This window comes from Coenobita brevimanus, chromosome 76 (assembly GCF_032717465.1).
Source record: "Coenobita brevimanus isolate Jiangsu-jjx chromosome 76, ASM3271746v2, whole genome shotgun sequence".
In the NCBI taxonomy this organism is placed as follows: domain Eukaryota; kingdom Metazoa; phylum Arthropoda; class Malacostraca; order Decapoda; family Coenobitidae; genus Coenobita; species Coenobita brevimanus.
In genome coordinates this window covers 28,540,819-28,563,485 of record NC_137029.1, presented here as the reverse complement: position 1 = coordinate 28,563,485, position 22,667 = coordinate 28,540,819, and the positions used below count along the sequence as shown (strand labels likewise).

The following is a 22,667-nucleotide window of genomic DNA, read 5'->3' as shown; positions in this document are numbered from 1 at the left end:
CAGTGAGAAAAATGGGGACGCAAGGGAGAGGAAGATGGATGAACCGGGGAGACAGGTTGGTAGGTGAGGCAGGGAGAAGGGAGGCAGGAAGTAGGTAGGTAGGTAGGTAGGTAGGTAGAGAGAGAGAGAGAGAGAGAGAGAGAGAGAGAGAGAGAGAGAGAATTAAGAATCAATCGAGAAGAAGATGGATGAGGCAGGATACTAGGTAGAAAGGGAAGGTAAAAAGAAACAGACACGAAGAGGGGAGTTTGAGAATTGAAGTCGGGAGGTGAGTCAGGGAGAGATAAAAGAATGGAGAGATAAATGGATGGGACGGGAGGAATGGGAACTTGAGATCAGGAATGTAGGAGAAAGGCAGGTAAGGAGAGAGAGCAACGAAGGGACGGGCAGGTGGAGAGGCACATAGAAGTGAGGCGGGAGGGGGAAAGGTGAGGTAGGATGGAAGGATGAGCCAAGAGGAGAGGTAAGACGTGAGACAGGTGAGGCAGAAAAGAGGAACGGGGAGGCAATGGGAAGAAAGTGTAAGGCTGGAGGAAACATAGAAAGGAAGACAGAAAGGAAGAAAAGATGGCTAGACAGAAGAGTACACAGCTGAGTTACACAGATACACAGACCACAAAAGTCTTACGGTTCTTTCTTGGTGATCCAGTCTTACTATAAACTTACTCTCTAATTACATAAGTTTGGGAACAGGACAGCAATAGAAGGTAGGCAGGATGGGTGAGGTAGAGGGAGGGGCAAAGTAACTGAACGTGAGGCAGGTTCATTTCAGACGACGAAACAATGGAAATAAAAAGGAATTACTGAGAAAAAAAATATGGGCCACAAGACTGGTATGTTTCCTCACTCCTACCTAAACATTATGTAAATTCTCTCTCTCTCTCTCTCTCTCTCTCTCTCTCTCTCTCTCTCTCTAACCCTCTCCTGACGATTTTATTTATCACAGAAAAGACTTGTCGAACTGGAGGGGTTAGAAGTACCCCTGACAAACCCTTTCAGTACAAGAAAGCCCTCTGTTTGTGAAAGGGTTTATCAAGGCCGTAACTATCCCGTCCAAGTAAAAAATTCTGTCCTACGCTTAATGAAATCGTCTCGAGAAGGCAATAATAATAATAATAATAATAATAATAATAATAATAATTATAATAATAATAACAAAGAGTTACTGAGCTTAATGGTTTAGATACGGGGCAGGGTTCAAAATAATCAGGTATGGTTGGCTGGACTGGGATAAGACCGTCCGGATAAATTTGTTGTGGTTCGGTGCAATGAATTCTGATCTGGTGAAACGAGATGAAAATATTACGTGAAATCCGGCGGGGTCCATTTTAACTCGTACCCTGGGAACCCTGGGTGGTATTCTCGTCGGCATAACAGGCTTCCTAGCACCTCATTCTTGGCGATTTACCTTCCAGTGTTGCTCTTCGGTAATATATTTCATGCTGTTTATTTCCTGCACATCTTTCTTAATGATTTACCTTTAATACTGAACCTTAGTATTATAGTTTATGCTATTTATTTCCTGCATTTTTGTCTTTGCGATTTATCTTTAATATTGCTCCTCAGTATTATATTTTATGTTAATTGTATATTATCAATACCGATACAGATAACACAAATATTAAACATGGCCATATCAACGTATCAGAAACATTAATATACCGGTAAGAGGAGGTGCTTCAAAGCCTCCTAAGCTAACGAGAATACACGCCTTAGTTGCCAGGGCTTGGCAGGCTCTCGAAAGTCTATTCCTTAAACAGTTTACTTCTGCGTATGGCTGGTGGATATCCATTTGTACGTTGTTTATGGACCATACGAGTATATCGAGATTATTAAATCAAATCAGAATGATTTTAATAACAAGGAAGGGAATACTGAGTGGTGATATGAAAAATAAATAACTAAGAAAGAGTCTGACCGGCCCAAGAATCGAACTCAGGCTCTTTCATTTGCGTGGTGGATGTGCTAACCAATGCACCACCGGCTCCACTTCCCTAGACGTGGTTAATCTCTTCACTACGATAAAGTGTAGTTCATTTTCATTCTTTTTACCTCCAGACGATTATATTCAATCAAGGAAGGATCTCCACCACTGAATGGGTTAATGTGAACTGTAACTAAACCCTCCAGTTCGGAAATTCCATCCCAAGATTTATTAATTCGTCTGGAGAAAAAAAAAAAAAGAAAAACATGTCCTCGAAGTGAAGGGGTTTCCTCCGCCCTTGAATATGCCCGTCCACTCTTCCGTCTCGCAGGTAACAATTTTTCTCCAGAAACTCTGATGTGAATTAAACTTTCACAAGAGCGTTCCGACAATTTTCTCTCCCCCTCTCTCATTTTTCTCTCCCTCTCTCACATTTCTCTCCCCCAGTGAGAACTTTGGAGGGGTCACGGTTCAGGAGGGCAGGTGAGGTGAGGTGGGGAGGTCTCAAACGCTCTCACTCTCAGATGACTAAAATCATCTGGCATTATAAAGAGCAAAATACGAGAAAAGAAACAGCCAAGTCAGTTAACCCTTTCCCTGCCACGGACGCACTTTAATACTCCTTCCACACAAGACGATTTTGCAGCCTAGTCCCGGACCCCTACGCTCCTGGTGGGGTAGAAAAGGACTGCACGATGGATAGATGGATGGACAAATGGAAATCCCATCAGTCAAAAAATTATAAACTGCGAGTATCTCGATCAACTGTTTCTCCTTCATTATTCTATGTAATGACGCATCTCGGTGGCTCTCAGGCAGGACGCAGTTCGCACGCAAAATTCAGTCCCTTCGCTACGATTACGTTTGTTAAAATCTATTACTATTTCCAGAACATCTGGTCCAACTTAACCCCTTCAGCCCAAGGAGTTCCAAATCATTTTCTTGCTACTTTTAGAATTTACTCAGTTGGAGAAGAACCCTCTCGTACTGAAAAGACAAAGATTGCTATATCTAACCCTCCAGCTGGAAAAGTCTCTCCTATGCACATATAAGTGTCTGGTGGGTGCAAGAATAAAAAAAAGTCACTATAATGCTTATCTTCTCAGGGTGCTCTCAGGGTGAAAGAGTTACAAGCGACTTCCAATAACCACTTGTAAGCAATCGTTTATTTTAAACTAACATGGGTACCCGGCGTTGCCCGGGCCAAAAAATGAGAACACTCTAATCCTGTTTGTTCTAGTTCAATCTTTCCTTCTACTCCAGAAGGACCATGTACACCTCTTACGTTTTTGAAGAGGGATTATAAGAGGTCCAGGAACTTTCTATTTCAGCTTTCGCAGACTAACGCACAGTATTTGTTTGCACTTGTTTACTATTACCGGCGGCCTCAAATGACCTCAGAGGTCAACCTCACATAGCCAACGTCTGAACTGGATGTCATGTGAGTCTCCATGCCTAAAATTGTGCTGCTGGGTCCAGTCGTTCGAGCGTGTATTACCAGTGACCTCAAATGACCACCGACAGGTGACCTCAAATGACGGCGAGGTCAACCTCACATTGCCTATGTCCGAACTGGAGGTCAAGTGAGTCTCCATGCCAAAAATTGGGCTGCAGGGGTACCCCGCGTTGCCCGGGCCAAAAAGGCGAACACTCTACCGATGACCTCAAATGACCTAATCTGAATTTTGACCCCCTTAAAACCATCCATGGGTCATCCTGATTCAGAACAGGCCTATATATGTGCCTGGGGGTTTCTGGCCCTTGGTTTGGGCGTGACTGAGGGACAGACAAACAAACAAACAAAGAACAGCGCGACTCTTTGATATCTATAATTTTATTCTTTGCATCGCCAAACAGCTTTACGCAGCTTACGACGGAATGTACACAGCGCCGCAGATATTACCTTCGTCGTCAAGAAAACATTTTTGATAGCGTGATATTTCTCCAATTCCTTTAATGTATGTCAAGCTTTTCAATAAGGTGCCTTTTTTTCTGGTCTTGCTTCCTCCAGATTATTTTATTCAACTTAGACGACCCTGCTGGTGGTGAAGGGTTTAATGAAGGCTTTATCTACCCCGTCCAGTTCAAGTTCCTCCAATACACAATAAAACTGTCTACTGATAACAAAATACAATATAAAAGTGAAGACGTTACCTAACCCTCTCCAGTTTTCCAGACAAGTTACTCTGCGACCCGGATATTCCCTGCGTCGTCTGGGAAATATTTCGTCATCCGTGCTAACATTGCTCCAGGCCTCAAATAATGTAGTTATCTTTACTTTTATTATTTATCCTGTCACACAATATTACTTATCTGAAAAAGGATCTAATAATAATAATAACGTTATTCCAGTGGCCTAAATATTCCCTCAGTCATCTGGGAAATATTTCATCATCCTTAATAACATTCCTCGAGGCCTTCAGTGATACAGCCAACCTCGACTTTATGTTTATCTTGTCATATGGCATTATTTATCTCTGAAAGCACTTCATAGTGAAGACATTAACCTACTGACCCACAACATTTCCCTTGGTCGTCTGGGGAATACTTCACCATCCGTACTGACGCTGCTGTAGGTCTGCTAATGCATGTTAAACCCTTCAGCATAGTATTTATCACTTTATGCCTGCTACCTCCAGACTATTTTATACAACTTAAAAGAATTCCAAGTAGTGAAGGGTTAATGAAAGCTATATTTATTCACTTTAGTTGGAAAAATCTCTTCAGCATAAATAAAATCATCGGGAGATAGCAGGAGTATAAAGACATCAGGGCACTGTGGGTATAAATATAATACAACTGTGAGGCTTCGATGTCCGATTATGCAAACGTCCCTCAATTCCTTCTGTGTTTTCTCAAAGGAGGACAGTTCCGATGAACCTAGGGCCACCACCACAACAGTAATTACTGTGGTGTTCTGGGACTATTTCATCATCCGTGGCGACACTGGTGGCGGCTGGTAATGTATGTTAATGAAGGGCGTGGGGAAGGTGGCTGAATATATTAGTTACCTGGCCCCTCTGAGCTACGTCAGGCGTGACACTGATACAGGAAAGGATACACAGTGTCCATTAACCCCTAACCTGACTTTTTTTTTTTTTTCCCCTACATCCACACACGATTTTATGCATTATTCACCTCAGGAAGGACCCGTCGTACCGGATGAGTTTATTGAGGCAAATACTAATCCCTCCAGTTCGAAAAACCTGTTAAGCTGAATAAAATCGTCTGAGATGGCAAGAATTATATTACGCTACTCTGGTTAACGCCTGACGATTTTGCAGTCTATGAGGAAACATTCTTGGTTCTCGACGTGGTCAGGTTAGGTTGGACGAGATTAGGTTGGGGTAGATTGAGTTACCTTTGTATATCCATTTGGTGACGGGGTAATGAACACATACACGCGCTTTCCTTCACATCCTACAGTAGACGGTATACCTGCACTTAGATAATGTGGTCAAACAGGTTAACCTGGCCTGATTAATGTTAGGCTAGGTTTATATATCCACCTGGTGACTAAATAATGAAAACACAAGCCTTATCCTTCACATCCTAAGGCGGTATGCTGTAGAATACTTTGGAAAATGTCATCAGGTTGGTTAAGTTGGTTAGGTTAAGTTAGGTTGGGTTAGGTTAGGTTAGGTTAGGTTAGGTTAGGCTAGGCTAGCTTAGGTAAGGTTGGGTTAAGTTAGGTCAGGTTAGATTTGTATACACATCTCAAGTAACGAAGTAGTGAAAACGTACAGTACCTGCTAAGACGGTATAGCTTCTCCTGGGAAACATAACTCTAGTTTTATCATGTGGTTGGTGGACACAACTCTCTTTACGCCCTTCGCCCCAACCCCTCTCCTTGTTCATATATATTCCTAGCCCTGTCTATTCGTGCACTCCTGTCTCTTCCTCTATTTAATATCATTTTAAGCCTTGTTTATATCTGTATTCCTGTCTGTTCTTGTACTCGTTATTCTACATGTATTGTATTATTAGTTCTGTTTATTCTTGCACTCCTCTCTTCCTGTACTCATTATTCTCTCTCTCTCTCTCTCTCTCTCTCTCTCTCACTTGTCCTTCCAGCATAATAAGGCTGTCCTTTATATTCTACAGTAGTACCCTTCCCACCACTTCACAACTTTTCTCTCCCTTTCACCACACACACACACACACACACACACACACACACACACACACACACACACAAAACGCAACGAAAACAGCAGTGTAGAATATCCATTTCGCTTACGACATTTCCGGGTCACATTACGGAGAAGCAAAGTAGGCCAGCAGATCCGGATTTAATGGCCCACCAAGGGAAAAAATAACGAAAATATTGCAGCCCCTGAACGGGTATTTGTATATCGGCCACCATTACCCTTTACACCACCATTACCCTTTACACCACCATTACCCTTTACACCACCACTACCCTTTACACCACCATTACCCTTTACACCACCATTACCCTTTACACCACCATTACCCTTTACACCACCACTACCCTTTACACCACCATTACCCTTTACACCACCATTACCCTTTACACCACCATTACCCTTTACACCACCACTACCCTTTACACCACCATTACCCTTTACACCACCATTACCCTTTACACCACCACTACCCTTTACACCACCATTACCCTTTACACCACCATTACCCTTTACACCACCACTACTCTTTACACAACCATTACCCTGTACACCACCATTACCCTTTACACCACCATTACCCTTTACACCATTACCCTTTACACCACCATTACTCTTTACACCATTACCCTTTACACCACCACAAACCCACGTGGTGCTTAATAAAATCGCTTGTCGTTAACCTGAATAGGCCAGTCAACCCCTATCAATCCCGTGACGATTTTTTCCATTTATGCTTGTTGTCACCAGACGAATTTATTCAATTTAGGAAAGACCTTCATTTGAGAAAGTGCTGCTGAAAGCGAGATCTAACTCCAGTCTTCCAAAACTCTCTCCGAAGCTGAATTAAATCGTCTGGTGTTAAAAAGAATAGATTACAAAATACATCAGAGTGAAGGAATTATGATCTTCCACGATTATTATTATCATCACTATTACCATTACTGTTATTATTATTATTATTATTATTATTATTATTATTATTAAGGTAAGACACTGAAGGTCAATAAAATCGTCTGCCGTTTTGCCGAAAAAACTGAAAAATTCTCACGATCTGACTGTTAACCCCTTCACTACGATGACGTCTTTTATATTCCTGCTGCCTCTAGACGACTTTCTTCAGCTTAGTAACTAGCTCTGGCCCACTTCACTTCGCTGGTCCCAAGATTTCGTTAAAGAAATTCCGTCCCATTTCATTTCGCTGATTACAACATTTCGTACACAAATTTCCGGACCACTTCTTTTCATTGGTCCCAACATTTCGTAAGCAAACTTTAGGTCACTTCACTCGGCTGGCCCCAACACAAACTTGGTGAGAGCGAGGCACTAGAGAGTTGTGTTAATATCTGGCCACTCGCCGGGTTCCAAACTTGTGCAACTTAAACTAAATATATTGCCATTGTTGGAATCTCTCCCAAACACACCCATTTGTAAGTGGAATTGCCTCTGTGCGTACTGGAGTAGTTTAGCCAGTGATGCATAAACTAGGTGTTCCATCAACTTCACACCGAGAACCTATTATTCGTTCTTGTTACTGTCAGACGAGTTTATTCAGCTTGAGAGACTTTCCGAAATGGACACAGCCTTCACTTCCTCCTTCACAACAGAGTCTCCGGAAGCTAACTGGAATACCGTCAGGAGGCAGCAAAGATTTTATCATTTACATGCGTTACCGAACCAAAGGGATTAACCTGCCTGTCTATCGTCGCAGTCATCGTTGTCATTGTCGTCAGTCATCATCATCTCATCATCATCATCATTATTATTATTATTATTATTATTATTATTATTATTATCATTATTATTATTATTATTATTATTACTACTACTACTACTATTAATTATTATTATTATTACTATTATTATTATTATTATTATCATCACCCTCTTCTGCGCCATATACTGACTGGGCAAAATATTCAACATAAAATAGGAAAAATACAAAACGAGAAGGATCCACGGCGTTCTCAGCGAGAGGAGGGCTGCATCTTCCTTTGACAATTAAAATACTTTCTAATTACTCTCTCTCTCAGCAACAACAGTTTTTCCAATCCTTCCCTTTCCCTCCTGTCTACTTCATCACCAAACTATTTTTCTTTTTTTTTTATTCATAGCTTCCCCCACAATTCATCACCTGACCCTATCTCCCTTTAACCATTCTGCTCTCTCTCTCTCTCTCTCTCTGACTCACCTGCCGATATGATGGTGAAGGAGCAGGGTTCCTCCTGTCTGCCCACACTGTTAGTAGCGAAGCAGAGTAGTGTACCGTAGTCCCTCTCCGTGGTGGGGGTGTAGGTCAGGGTGCTACGCAGACCCTCCGTTGTGTACCTGCACAGGGATGAGAGAGAGAGCTGGGGGTTAGTGGGGGAGGGTACACACACACACACACACACACACACACACACACACACACACACACACACACACACACACACACAAATCATCATCATCATCATCCTTTATCTCGGTACGCAAGAGGGAAGAAGTGAGCATGACTCTAGAAGAGCCATAAAAGGAAAGGAATGATAATAATGGAAAGAAATGACAGGGACACAAGAGTGAGAGCATCATGAACAATGGAAGAGACAAGTAAGTAAAAGAGATGACTGAACGAGAATGACTATGAGACGAGAGGGGAGACAAGAGATAAAGGAAAGAGAAGATGGCAATAGAATTAAGAAGACATATAGATAATAGAAATGAAAAGACTTGATACAAACAGGGGAAAGATGAAAAGAGGTTGAAGAGAGAAGACAGAGACAAAAACAGAGAGAGAGAGAGAGGGGGGGGGGAGAAAAGGGATCAAGGTAGGAGAAATTAGAAAACAAAAGTCTGCGGTAAAGAGGAGGAGGAAGCAAAGAGGGAAGAAGAAAGATCGATCAGTAACTGCAGGGAGGAAGACAATGGACGAGAGATTGAGAAGTAAAAAAAATGCTTTGATGTTGAGATGAAGGGTGCTTCCGAGGTGAGAGCGAAATAGACAGATACAATTTTATATATATATATATATGAGAGAGAGAGTATAAAAGGAGAGGGGTGGCGGCACAGCAAGTATAAAAACAGTGAGTAGGAAACAGAGGCAGTGAAGCAGAGGTGAGGGTGGGAAGGGGAGTGAGGCTGAGGAAAAAAAAAAAAATAATAAAAATAAAAAGCTATAGGTGAGGGAAGCAAAGGAGTGTGAAGGATGCGTCGCAGAGGAGAAGGGGGAAGCAGGTAAGAGGCGTGGGTGGAAAAGAGTGTGGGGTTTGAGAGATGGAGGAATAGAAGGGTGAGGGAGGGGAAGGTAGAGGAAGGGCTGATAAAAGTTGTGAGAGAAGGGAAAAAGGTGGAAGAACAGAGAGGTGAAAGAGAAAATGGATGAGAAAGAAGAGGGTGAGGGAGAAGAGTAAGCGCAACAGAGGAGTACACAAGAGGGAAATGATGGTGTAAAGTTGAGGTGATGCATGGAGGGTACAAGTGCGGGGGAGAGGGAATGGTGAAGGAGAAAGATAAAAGAACTGAAAATAAAAGTGTGGAAATAATGGAGTAATGTGGAGAAAGGCAAGAGAAAACAGTACATTAAATAGATTTATGGAGTACGCATTTCTCTGTTTAACTCAGGCAAAGCTGTTGGTAGTGACACAAATATACGTACACAAATACACGGTCCACAACCAATCCAATCACTGTGCTGTACTAACATGAGCACCAAACTGACAGCCCACTCCTACCGTCCCAGCAAGCTCTCCTCCCCCCATACCTTCCACTACCACCTCCACCACCACCACCGTCTCCCTCCACCTCTCCCCTTACTTCCCTTCTCCCTTCTAGCATTCTTCCTCTTATTCCCGTTCCTTACTTTTCTACCCTTCCTATCAACATCACCCCCACCCCTCCTCCTCCCCCTCCAACTCCCCCTCCCCCTCTCCTCCCCAGCGACCCCCTCACCATTGACAGATCAAGACACAGTGGTGGTCGTAACTCTGCCCTGTCACAGCCCCACAATGACGCCCGCCTCCCGCTGCTAAACACGCCGCCTTACCACCTCCAACACAGGATACGCAGTTAAAGCTACAGTATTCAGAAGGTTCTCTTATTATACTGATTACTTACTCCTATTCACTTGAGGAAGGAAGTTAGCTATATTAATATGATAACGTCTTTTTACTTTATCCGTTCAGTACGTTTGCTCTAACCTGACAAGGATTTAACCCTCTTTTTCAGCGTAGTTGATGACCAAGATTATTCAGACTAAAGGATAGATCTGACTAGTAACCAAGGAGACTAATTCTTGCCCCATAATTACGGTTCGTCAAATTCCACGCACCAATACACGAAAGTCGAGTGCACGGAGTAGCCCAGTTCCGTTAAATGAAAACAAAAATGCTACAGCTACGCTATGTTTTAATTTCGATTAACCTTATTCGCTTGAAGGGAGGCCTGGAAGACACAATAAGTTAAGACTCGAGTGCTGATACAGCCATCAGTCTATCAACCAATACTTTTCTGTGTCATCTGGAGCGTAAGGGACCGAGGCTAGGCTAATCCGTCCAGATTTTAAGGACATGGGTGACCAGTCGCTACCTCTGAGTGGCATTATGCGAACACTAAATCCTAATGGGCGACAGCCGGTTGGAACGCCTTTGCCCCTTGGACCACAAGACGTCGATCTGTCAACTATACGGTTACCTTCAGTGTAGTACGTGTTTCCTGGGTTGCGAGAAACTGTTTGGCTTGCCACTCAGTGTACAGTTACCTGAGAACAGCACTACATGGAATGACTGGTTAAAGAGACTCTCTGGGGACATGTTCTCGTCAGTTCAGAAGGCTCAGCATGCGGTGTGTAAATATTTCTATGTAATCTATGCAGTCTATGTCGACATTAAAAAGACATAAAATAACATACAAGTAAATTGTAATAAGCACAAAAAATCGCAAGGGATGAGGTGCCAGGGAGCCTCAAAAGCCTTCCCCTCCCCCCCTATGAACCGGGTGGCAGTGATGGACGTATTGCCGCTACACTGACGGCTTCTCATCCGGTTAATGGCGACGCTGAGATGAGCAGAGGAGGATACAATGGACATGATCTGGGTGTCTGTGTCAAGCTCAAGGGTTTTACCTTGTTGTTTCAAGACCTCACTTTCTTTAAACTCTATCAGCATACTTTTATATCTAACGTCACTTTCTTTAAACTCTATCAGCATACTTTTATATCTAACCCCATCACAATCTACCAACATACCTACCTACATATTACCCATCTCTCACCTGTCTATTTATCTACCTATTTACCTGTATATCTATATCTGTGTATCTATCAAGCTACTTATCAACCTATATCCATTCATTCATCCATCCATCCATCCATTTATATCTACGTACCTGCACCCCTGCTTATCGGTCATTCTGTCTATACAGTACACAAACTCGAGACTTTCAAGCGGCTTCTCCTGGTCTTGCCGCTGCTCTTACGGGCTCTGTCTATCTACTTAACTATCTATCTTTGTCGATCTATCTATCTATCTACCAATCTATCTATCCCTTATCTTCATCTCACTCTGGTCTTGTTGAAACGATTATGGGCTCTGTTACCTAAACGGCTTAACAAATTACGGTACTTACGTAACTCTCTCATAAACCTACCTACCTTCCAACCTTGTATCTATCCGTCTGTCTATTTCTCCATCCTCCAGCCTGGCAGCTTCATCTGGTCTGGGTCTTGGTGGCGCCATCAAGGGCTCTGTTATCTAAACGACTTTTATGGCCGGTCATGATGCGTTTCCTACTTTCATGACGCCAAGCACCTCGCCAAAGAGACTGGGCCAGCCAACTCACTAACCCCTTAAGCTCGTCTTGTTTCATTCTTGCTGCAGTCAGACGATTTTTTTTAAACTTGGGGGGCGGGTGTCTAGGGAAATTAAGGAATAAGGGTAATTTGTAATATACCCTAAATGACCAAGACGTTTTTTGTACATTGTTCGTGCTACTGCTTTTGATTTTATTCAGGTTAGAAGTTCGTGATAGTAGGCTACTGCAGGTATTGATCTGTAGTGGCTGGCTTGTACATGCCTGATACGGACAGGCAGCTTCGTTATCCACATTTATGCCGTCTCTTACAGGTTCTAACAAAAGCTGATCCGTCGGGTGGAGCAATGTCACTTCTTGTCCCTGGGGAAGTGACCCGCACCCACCCGTACTTTAAGCAAGGGTATTGGTGTTCAAGGCTACTAAAGCATTGGGTGAGAAGGTGCTGGTGTAATTTGCTGATGGACTGGTTGTGTTTGAGAGTCTGTATTATGCACGAATATGGGTGTGGAAGACTACTAAAACATGGCGTCAGAAAATGCATGGCTAATTTGCTGTTGTACTGGTAGAGAGTATGTTTACGTTATCAAAGGAATCTCATCTGGATGTGAACGAGTGAGAGCGCATACATGGACATACTGTTGTTATTATTATTATTATTATTATTAGTAGTAGTAGTAGTAGTAGTTAGTAGTAGTAGTAGTAGTAGTATTGTGTCCAGCTCAAGGTACGAGACTAGACAGTTCGTTCCCTGAGGTCCAGTAGCACTACATGCGACACACCTTCTCATGCCCTCACTTCGGCGCTAATACCCACCGTTCATATGCAAACACATGCTAGCGATGTCACATTCAGGACTGGTGTTATGGCACCAGTGGAGGTGATTTATGACGCGTCGGTAAGTCTTGTGGAAAATCAGTAAAGTCTATTTTAACGAAATTCAAAACTGTTCCTGTCCCAACCAGGGATCCATCTCGCGTCCTCTTAGGCAACATAATTTTTCTAACCACTTGACCACCAGGTTGTCCTGTGGGGCGAGATAAGAGGAAGAGAGAGACAGAGTAAAAGAAGAGGAAGAGAGGGAGGGAGGAAAACATGAAAAAAGAGCAAGCGAAGGAGAGTTCCACGCTTCCTCCTTCTCTCTCTCCCTCTTTCGCTGTCTGTCTGTCTGTCTGTCTTTTAATGCTTCTCTCTGTTCTCTGTCTATCCTCTGTCGTTGTCAGTCCTCCCTCCTCCTGCCCTCTCTCAATCATAGCTTCCGCCCCCGCCTCTTTCCTTTTCTTTCTCTCTGTCCCCCTGCTTTCGCCTCTGTCCCTCCTCGTCCTCCCTCCAGTCTCTCTATGCACACAGGGTCAGGGGGACATCCGCTCTAGTTAAGTAATCCCGAGTTTTCATATCCTTTACCATTTTCTTTTTGCAGCGGCCACATTCATCAGTCACGTACCACATTTTTCTCTGCCTTCACTGTAAAAGATTTTTCTTTTTTCCCTTGCTTGATGAGAATTTTGTTGCGCTGGTTTTGGTTAATTTCTTAAACCCGGTGACGCCTTTGTGTTTTAGCTTATTACTACTGTTCAACTGCAATTTTATTTAGTTTGTAAAAAGCTACTCATACTGGAGGGGCGTATTTGGACGATGTTTTAACCCGCGGAAGAAAATCGACAGAATACAAGAATAAAATTACAGTACAAAGACACTGCCGGGTTCATTCCCCATATCGTCCTCCATCTCCTTCCCCTTTCCTCCCTCTTTCCTTCTCTTTCCCCACACTGCATTCCTCCTCCCTTACACTCCCCCTACCTCTCCATTCTTTCCCCCTCTCCTTCCACTTTCTCACCATTCCTCTCTTCTCCTCCTCCTTCCTTCTTCCTTTCTTCCCCACCCCTCCTTCCTCCCCAATCCTCCCTCTTCCTCCTCTTCTCTCTGCTCTCCTCCCAATCCCCCTTCCTCACCCTCCCTCTCCCCTCACAGTTTCTCTCCCACGTATATTTCCATTATCTTCTCTTTTTAATTAGTCTTTCCTCCTTTTATATTTAGCTAGTTCTCAAGTCAGATAATTTCCAGTGCTCCGCAACTGTATCAGAATTATGACTTTCCGTGCAATTATTTTCTCCTGGTGCTGCTGAAGGGTTGAGAGAGCACGATATATTAAAGACATTCCCGGCAAAGATATGGCCGCGTGGGCGTAGGCAAATAACTCCTGCCTTATTTACAGACGACCCAGTAAATTTTGTTCCTTCATTCACATAACTCAGATACTTAGTGGGGAATTTTCATGTATTCTTTTAAAGCTTTCGCATTCAAGCAGGCCGAGCAGAACGCAAGAATAATTAAGAAACTACAGGTTATTTCAAAGCCGACAGTATGCACGGTGGGTATTAGCATCCAAACGGTGGAAGGTGTGCGACATGTAATCAGCACGGACGGTGGGTATTATTGTCAAAGTGGTGACTACTGAAGGTGTGTGACGTGTGGGAGGAAGGTGTGGGAGGACTGCTAGGTTTAGAGAACCGTCTGTGTATTGTATGTCGAGTCGAGAGAATATGTAATAAAAATGAAACACCTACACAATATCATATGCAGGACCTCCATTTGGCAGGTGATGCTGTGCAGGTGGGGTCAGGTAGGGCCGTAAGTAACGCAAGGGGTCGGTGTCACAATACGAGTAGTCTCTGATACAAGACTGAGGCACACACCGTAAAGCAATAATTTCCCACACACCCAGCTTGCTTTATGATTTATGTTTGTATATCTCTTGTGATTTATGAGTTGTGTCCGCCCCATGTATTTAGTGGGAACTGGGGATGGCATGCCGATGATGACGATGATGATGATGGCGGTGATGATAATTATAACTACGATAATGACTGTGAATGTGACGGACCGTGATCACGACGAAGATGGCGACAACGACGATGACAACAACGACGACGATGACAAAGGTGATGACTATGACAGTGAAGACGACCATGACTACGACAGGAAGTATGAGATCGATGATAATAAATAATAATGATAATGATAATGCTATTGCTGATTATGATGGCGATGACGACGACTACAATGATGAATATGAAGTGATTTTTTAACTTCCCTTCCTGCTGGGTCTATGATTTGCTGTTTGGTTAGTGATTTATTTCCTGTCGTAAACATGTCCGCTTCGCAGCAGGGGGGAAAAACGAGGACCAGGGCACAATTTAATTTAAAAAAAAAAAAAAAAAAAACTATGATTAATTTCTCGTCGTAAATGAGATATACATTTTTGTAGAGAAAAAAAAAAAAAAAAAACTTATGCCCTGTTGATAATTAAGTTACACCAAAAACAAAAAAACACTTCTCGACAACAATTATAATATATGTATTTATTAGTTGGTACACACACATTCTTTCTGACCAATTATTTTCATGTTGCACCCAATGATCTAGTTTTCATCACTTAATTACGTAGATGTCTTTTTCACAGTTACTTCCTGATGTCACCACACGATTATATTCAGCTTGGGAGAGGCCCCTGGCAGTGACGGGGTTAATGAAGGCTTTATCTAACCCTTCCAGCTCGATAAGCCTTTCATAAGCTGAACACAGTCGTCAGGAGACAGCAAGAATAAAATTAATATCATGCCCTAGAGCTCATGGGGATAATGAACACTGACGATCAACTTTAGCCCTTTCAGCAAGAGGACGCCATCTTACCTCACTCGTGCTACAACCAGACGATTTTACTCAGCTAAAGAGAACATCCTAGTAGTGAGGGAGTTAATGAAAGCCATATCTAACCTTCCAGTTCATTAATTCTGTCATCAACTGCCTATAATCGTCCAAAGTCTGAATGATTAAAATATAAATATGGTGAAAGGGATTAATATACCTGTGGACCCGCTGATTAGTTTGAATTTTGCGTGTGACTTTACTGCATGTGCGACTCGTCTGCTGGCTTTTTTTTTTTTTCACTCTCTCGCCGCGTGACTCCGCCCCAGTAATCACACACACTGATTAAATTCGAGATCAGTAGTCATGTGTCAACCCCCGCCATGTATATAATCTCTCCCACTCTGTCTTCTGGCTCAACCCTGATGGACAGTGACGTATATTGAACCTGAGAATACAGCAGTTACCAGACTGTGTGTGTGTGTGTGTGTGTGTGTGTGTGTGTGTGTGTGTATACATATATATATACTGTATATATATATATATATATATATATATATACATATATATATACTGTATATATATATATATAATTAGGTTTTACGTCAGGTATCCACGAAGGGCTAAGGCGTTTCCCCTGGGTAGAGGACTTTGGACTAAAGCGTGTAGCATGTTATGACCGGATGCCCTTCCTGATGTCTATATATATATATATATATATATATATATATATATATATATATATTTGGTTTTACGCCAGGTATCCACGAAGGACTAAGGCTATTTTGATGCAGCAAGTCTTAAGAAACAGACTACCCGGTAGTTGATGTGCTATAGAGTACAAAACACTAGTAACAGCAAAGAGGGTGGTGGTGTTCTCAGGGATTCATCTCTCGAGACAATAAAGGGATCCAGAAGTCTCTTCTAAGGTAAGGAAGGAGCCGGTGGTACATCCAGCTCGTAATTGTAAGAACACAAGTTCGATTCTCGTGGCAGTCAGGTTTGTTCCCCTTTGCCCCTGTTCACCCAGCAGTCGTCTGTAACTGGGGACCTGGATGTACAGTGACTGCTGCGGGTGGTGATCCAGGGTAAGATAAGGAGGCAGAAGAAAGGCAGAGGTAAGGAGAGGGCAACAGAAAGGCCAACCCCAACATGAGACCACAACAAGGGTAAAGAACAGAGCACAGTGGAACACGCTAGTAGATCATCCGTCATGTCTTTACTGCACGACATCCACCACACCACACCACACCACACCAGCCACACATCACATCACACCACACCACACCACACCACACCACACCACACCAAACCACACTACACCATACTACACAGCACAACAAGCCTTTAACTCTCCCCTCCATTCGTAACTCTCTCTCTCTCTCTCTCTCTCTCTCTCTCTCTCTCTTCACGGTCCCCTAGACGTCGCAGTCAAGCCGTGTTGTGTTGATATAATGAGGGCAGAATCAGGGAAAATAGTCTGTCTACTAATCATTTCACATTAAAGTTAATCAGTTTCCTACCTGATAAGTTCACAGTTTCCTCCCTGATGCATCATATCAGGGAGAATCAACTACAGACAGGGAAAAACTTACCAAGCCTCTCACAACTTATGAATATTTGCCTGCATCAGAAAAACAGGAGCAGCAGAGATGAAATATTTGGCGAATTTTTGCCTCCGACTGAACCAGCGCTGTCCCTACCACATGTTTGAGGAACGGACGGGGGAGGGGAAATAAATGAATTCCCGAGATCACCCTGATAAGGCATACCTCCACCACCATGGAAGGGAGAATGGGTGACAGGGGGAAGGAAACACAAACAGGTGTGAATAAAACGGTATGTCGGCGGCAGGAATAATAAGCCTCTTCACTCACCCGCTGCCATGACAGCAGGAAAGTGAGATGACAAGGGAAGAGAATTAAAGCAAGACAGGGATGGACAAATTCGTGTGGCGGCAGCAATTATATGATAACGTAAAATCCCTTCAAAATATTTCAACCAATGATGCCTCTCCTTAGTTATATACAATCGCCTGACACCAGCAAGTGTAAACTAAAAAAACGACAAACAATTTCATTCTGCTAATGGAAGACCACTGGTTGCAAAAACATGACGCACTATTTCCATTAGTTCTTGCGGTATTATGGTCTCTTGATTCTTGCTACTGCCAGGTATTTTTATTTCACTTGGGAAAAACTTCTTGTCGTGAAGGACCTGAGACTATATCTAACCACTACAGTCCGAACAATTTTTCCTATGCCGAATATAGTTGCTTTGGGACTTTAAGTGAGAGAACAAGGCGGCATCATAGTGAAGGAATTAATTCGACCAGTACGATATGTCCTTCAAAATTATATTACGGCCAACCACGATTTTGTACACCGAAGAAGTTGAACACTGAAAAAAAAAAAAAATCACTATTACTCGCATCAAAGAAAACAACGCGCTGACTATTTTACTGGCAAAACAGTGCTGGCAGCTTTCGATATTGTCTTTATTTGTCCCCCGAGAGTGAAATTCTTTGTTGACACAAAACGAGTAGTGCGTGAGGCTTACAGCAAACAAAACTATCGAAATAAAACGACACTGGAGAACAAACTAGGCTGATATACAAACACAACGGGGATTACCTTTTCCTTGGTGTTCTTCATCGTCACTATCATATCCACAGCCATCAACATCAAATCACAACCATCATCATCATCATCATCATCATCATCACTGTAATCGTTATAGGCACCGTAACCGTCACCTTCATTGTCGTTGTGTGACGACGACAACGATGACGATGCTATGATGATGATGATGATGATGATGATGATGATGATGATGATGGAAGTCTTCTCTTGCAAATAACATGAACACAGAACAATTCAAACTCACCATGATGATGTTATTGGAAATGAAAAGTTAAAAGTTCAGTTCTGACCAAAAAGTAATACGAATATCCAATAAAACTCTCTCTCTCTCTCTCTCTCTCACACACACACACACACACACACACACACACACACACACACACACACACACACACACACACACACACAATGTTCCCTAAATATTAATAATCTATGATGCAGTAATATATAATATGCTTAAGTACCACCCAGCTCCTGAAAATATAATAATTTAAATGAGACATATTCTGGGAACCGTAGGAGCAGATTAAATCGTGTAATTCTGTGTCTGGCAAGATTACGAGTCCGATCTAATTATTTCCACGCGGTTTACCTGGCTGAGAGAGAGAGAGAGAGAGAGAGAGAGAGAGAGAGAGAGAGAGAGAGAGAGAGAGAGAGTTTTTCCTTTTATTCTTGTAATCTCCCAATGATTTTCCTCAGCCTCTTCACTGTGTTTTTATCAAGAACACAAGTCTGGTAATATTACTTCTAACTGATGTAGGCTGCCAGGCTGAAGGAGATACTCGTACAGCAGTTTTGCACATTCAGTATTTTCTATTTGTAATTACGGTATCTTCTGTTTCTTCATGACAACCGCAGTTTCTTTCAATCATTCTCACCACTTTCAACATAAGGATATTTCATCACCTCATTGTAATTTTTTATCATTTATCGTATTATTTCACCACTTCATCGATTTATTTCCCAGTTTCTTTCCATTATTCCATCATCAATATCCATCTTTAGTCTAGGTTTTTCATTGTTTCATCTTCGATAAAACTCTCAGCACAATATGATGACTATATTCGCCTTAGTTCTTAGGATTTTATTCGTGTGTGTGTGTGTGTGTGTGTGTGTGTGTGTGTGTGTGTGTGTGTGTGTGTGTGAACATAAGAGCATAAGAAGAGAGGATAACTGCAGTAGGCCGGTTGGCCCATGCTAGGCAGCTCCTAGAAGAGCAACTGAACTACTAGAATGAGATAAGGATAGCAAAGAAGAAGGCTCTCCCCCGCCCTCCAAACCCTGCAGCCGAAGCCGGCAGGAAAAAGTCAGAAAGAACACCACGCCGTATAGAAAAACTGGCGTGGACATTTTACAGGAAAGTGTGAAAGGAGAATAGAGACTATCATTGTGTAACCTGAAAAGAAAATTTTTTTGAATTAGTATTGGTTATAAGATTTTCTTTATTTTAAAGCCACCCCTTATTTGTCATATACTTATCTAGCCTATGCTTGAAACTCTCAATGGAAGAGGCAGCAACTACTTTACTAGGTAGCTTATTCCATTCGTCTACAACTCTATTACCAAACCAATTTCTACCGATTTCCTTTCTGAAACGGAATTTTTCTAGTTTGAAACCATTATTTCTAGTTCTATCCTGTATGCTCACTTTAAGTACCTTGCTAATATCTCCCTTATTTATACCATTCATCCACTTAAACACCTCAATTGTCTCCCCTTACTCTACGCCTCTCTAGCGAATGCAGACTTAGTCTTTTCAGTCTGTCTTCATATGACAGGTTCTGGACGTCATGTATCATTTTAGTCATTCTTCTCTGTACATTTTCTGACGAATTAATATCCATTCTATAGTAAGGACACCAAAATTGTACTGCGTAGTCTAAATGTGGCCTTACTAATGCTAGATAAAGTTTCAGTATTACTTTAGATGATCTATTGCTCACGCTTCTCGAAATAAATCCTAGGACCCTATTTGCTTTATTTCTCGCATTAATACACTGTTGCCTTGGTTTAAGGTCGTTACTAATCATAACTCCTAGATCTCTCTCGCATTCCGATTTGCTCATTTCTATGTTATCTAAGCTGTATTTAGTATCTCCAATGGTCTTGCCTACGTTAAGTACTTTACATTTTTCAACGTTAAATTCCATTTGCCAAGTTTTGGACCATTTGGACAAGTGTGTGTGTGTGTGTGTGTGTGTGTGTGTGTGTGTGTGTGTGTGTGTGTGTGTGTGTGTGTGTGTGTGTGTGTGTGTGTGTGTGTGTGTGTGTGTGTGTGTGTGTGTGTGTGTGTGTGTGTGTGTGTGTGTGTGTGTGTGTGTGTGTGTGTGTGTGTGTGTGTGTGTGTGTGTGTGTGTGTGTGTGTGTGTGTGTGTGTGTGTGTGTGTGTGTGTGTGTGTGTGTGTGTGTGTGTGTGTGTGTGTGTGTGTGTGTGTGTGTGTGTGTGTGTGTGTGTGTGTGTGTGTGTGTGTGTGTGTGTGTGTGTGTGTGTGTGTGTGTGTGTGTGTGTGTGTGTGTGTGTGTGTGTGTGTGTGTGTGTGTGTGTGTGTGTGTGTGTGTGTGTGTGTGTGTGTGTGTGTGTGTGTGTGTGTGTGTGTGTGTGTGTGTGTGTGTGTGTGTGTGTGTGTGTGTGTGTGTGTGTGTGTGTGTGTGTGTGTGTGTGTGTGTGTGTGTGTGTGTGTGTGTGTGTGTGTGTGTGTGTGTGTGTGTGTGTGTGTGTGTGTGTGTGTGTGTGTGTGTGTGTGTGTGTGTGTGTGCTTTTAGTCACATTCGCCAACAATCAGCATCTCCCATAATATTGGGCCTTCATTATACAGAAAACGGTTAGGGATACAGTTTCCAAATAATGTCATGTTCTCCAAAGGAAAAAAAAAAGGCCAGTAATCAGAAGGGCCGTCGTCGAAGCGAACAAATTTAAGTACAAGGATATTTATAAGCTTTACATTGTTCAACACTTTCAGGTCCATACTAGTTACCGTACTTTGTTCATCCGCCGGCATACAATACCTCTTTACCTCCTTCCTAACACCAAGGAGACACTGAACATCGTGGGGACTGTTCTAAGTCATATAAACTCGAATACAGGCAGCAAAAATTATTTAATAAAGACCATCACTGCAGTAGAGCGGGTTGTAGTTGTGGGCCGTAACAAATGCGACATTCCACAGCCATATCAAAATCTCACGCAGTTTGAATCTTCAGTTACTTAAATCTTCAACAGAGTAGTAAAAATATTACAAGCACAGTTTCAGTGTTACACTGCCCATGAATTATAACCTCCAACAACAGGAATGCACGACGTTCAGGAAGGCAGTCAGATGCACAGGCACACACGGTTTCCAATACGTGTTACATTCTGCAATATTTCAGACAAAGTAGGTTAATCTTAGTCTCGGTGTTCATGGTGCTTCAAGCAATAGGTCTTCATCTTGCTCCCAGCACCAACTTGAGGCTCCCCGGCGCCATCCATCACACGGGCTGGCCGCCAACCAATCACGAATCCCATCACATTCTAAAGTGGCTGGAGGGAAGCGAGAACCAATTTCTGGTTCATTAGGCTATTTCCCTGTACGATGCCAGGAGGAACTCTTAGACCCAAACGGACGCGTTTTCGTGGTATTTCCCGGCTCTTCTGAACCTTCCTCTAGCGATTTATTTCGAACTGTACACTTCGGTACTAAAATTAGTGCTGACATCAATATTATGAATAGTTAAATATAGGAATAATTCTGCTTAAATCATAGCATCATCAACACTGACAGTACTTCCGAATACTATACGAGGAACACATGATTCAGAAATAGGAAGAGGAGGGCATAAAATTAAGGAGAATCACGGGAGTGCATTAACAATATTTTTCTATATTTTGAATAAATTAGGTCTTGCCTGCTGTGGCAGGGTGAAGTGCAAAAGCAGGAGAAACAAACGTCATTCATTTACATTTACTGTCTGGTGGGTCGTATGCAACAGTCTACAACAACATGTACTTGAAACGTACACAACCAGGTCTCACTATTCAGTCTGTAGCTTACTCCGATCACGTCACCTTTTACCTGTTACACATCACTGACATCGTCTTCATACCACTTCATTCGATATTTGCTCAGTTCCATACACGTCTCACTCTCGTAAATGTTCAAACCTCAGAACTTCACTTCCAGCACGTGCACCATTTTCCCAGCCGTAGCATTCAGGACCCATACCTTGAATCCTTAAGTGATGATGGCACAGACGTCTTCATGTACACCAGGCTTCACCTGAATAGACAGTAATCTCTCCTTCCACACTCTCCTCAACGGTCTTCACACTTCTGTAAGTTTTCACCACAGCGGCATACTTCAGGTTAGTGATTTCACTTCCTCCAAACCTTACCCATTACGGCTTACTCTCTCACACACGAAAATAATAACGTTCACTACGCCGATATCCACCGGCATGGATGGGATGTCGCGGAGCCTCCTAGGTCCATAAGAACATGGCCAAGCAAGGGTTCCGCACCTGGCAACCCCGTCCTGATATCAC

The 22,667-nt window shown here is 42.6% G+C and overlaps 1 protein-coding gene across 1 annotated transcript in view; it reads right to left on the bottom strand.

Moving 5' to 3' along the window:
• The window catches only part of LOC145408205 (nephrin-like), a 180,023-nt gene that overhangs the window by 16,561 nt on the left and 140,795 nt on the right, over positions 1–22,667 (bottom strand). The window contains exon 12 of the mRNA XM_080278961.1: positions 8,264–8,400. Coding sequence (XP_080135087.1) covers positions 8,264–8,400 — 137 coding nt within the window. The remainder of the gene's footprint in view (positions 1–8,263; positions 8,401–22,667) is intronic.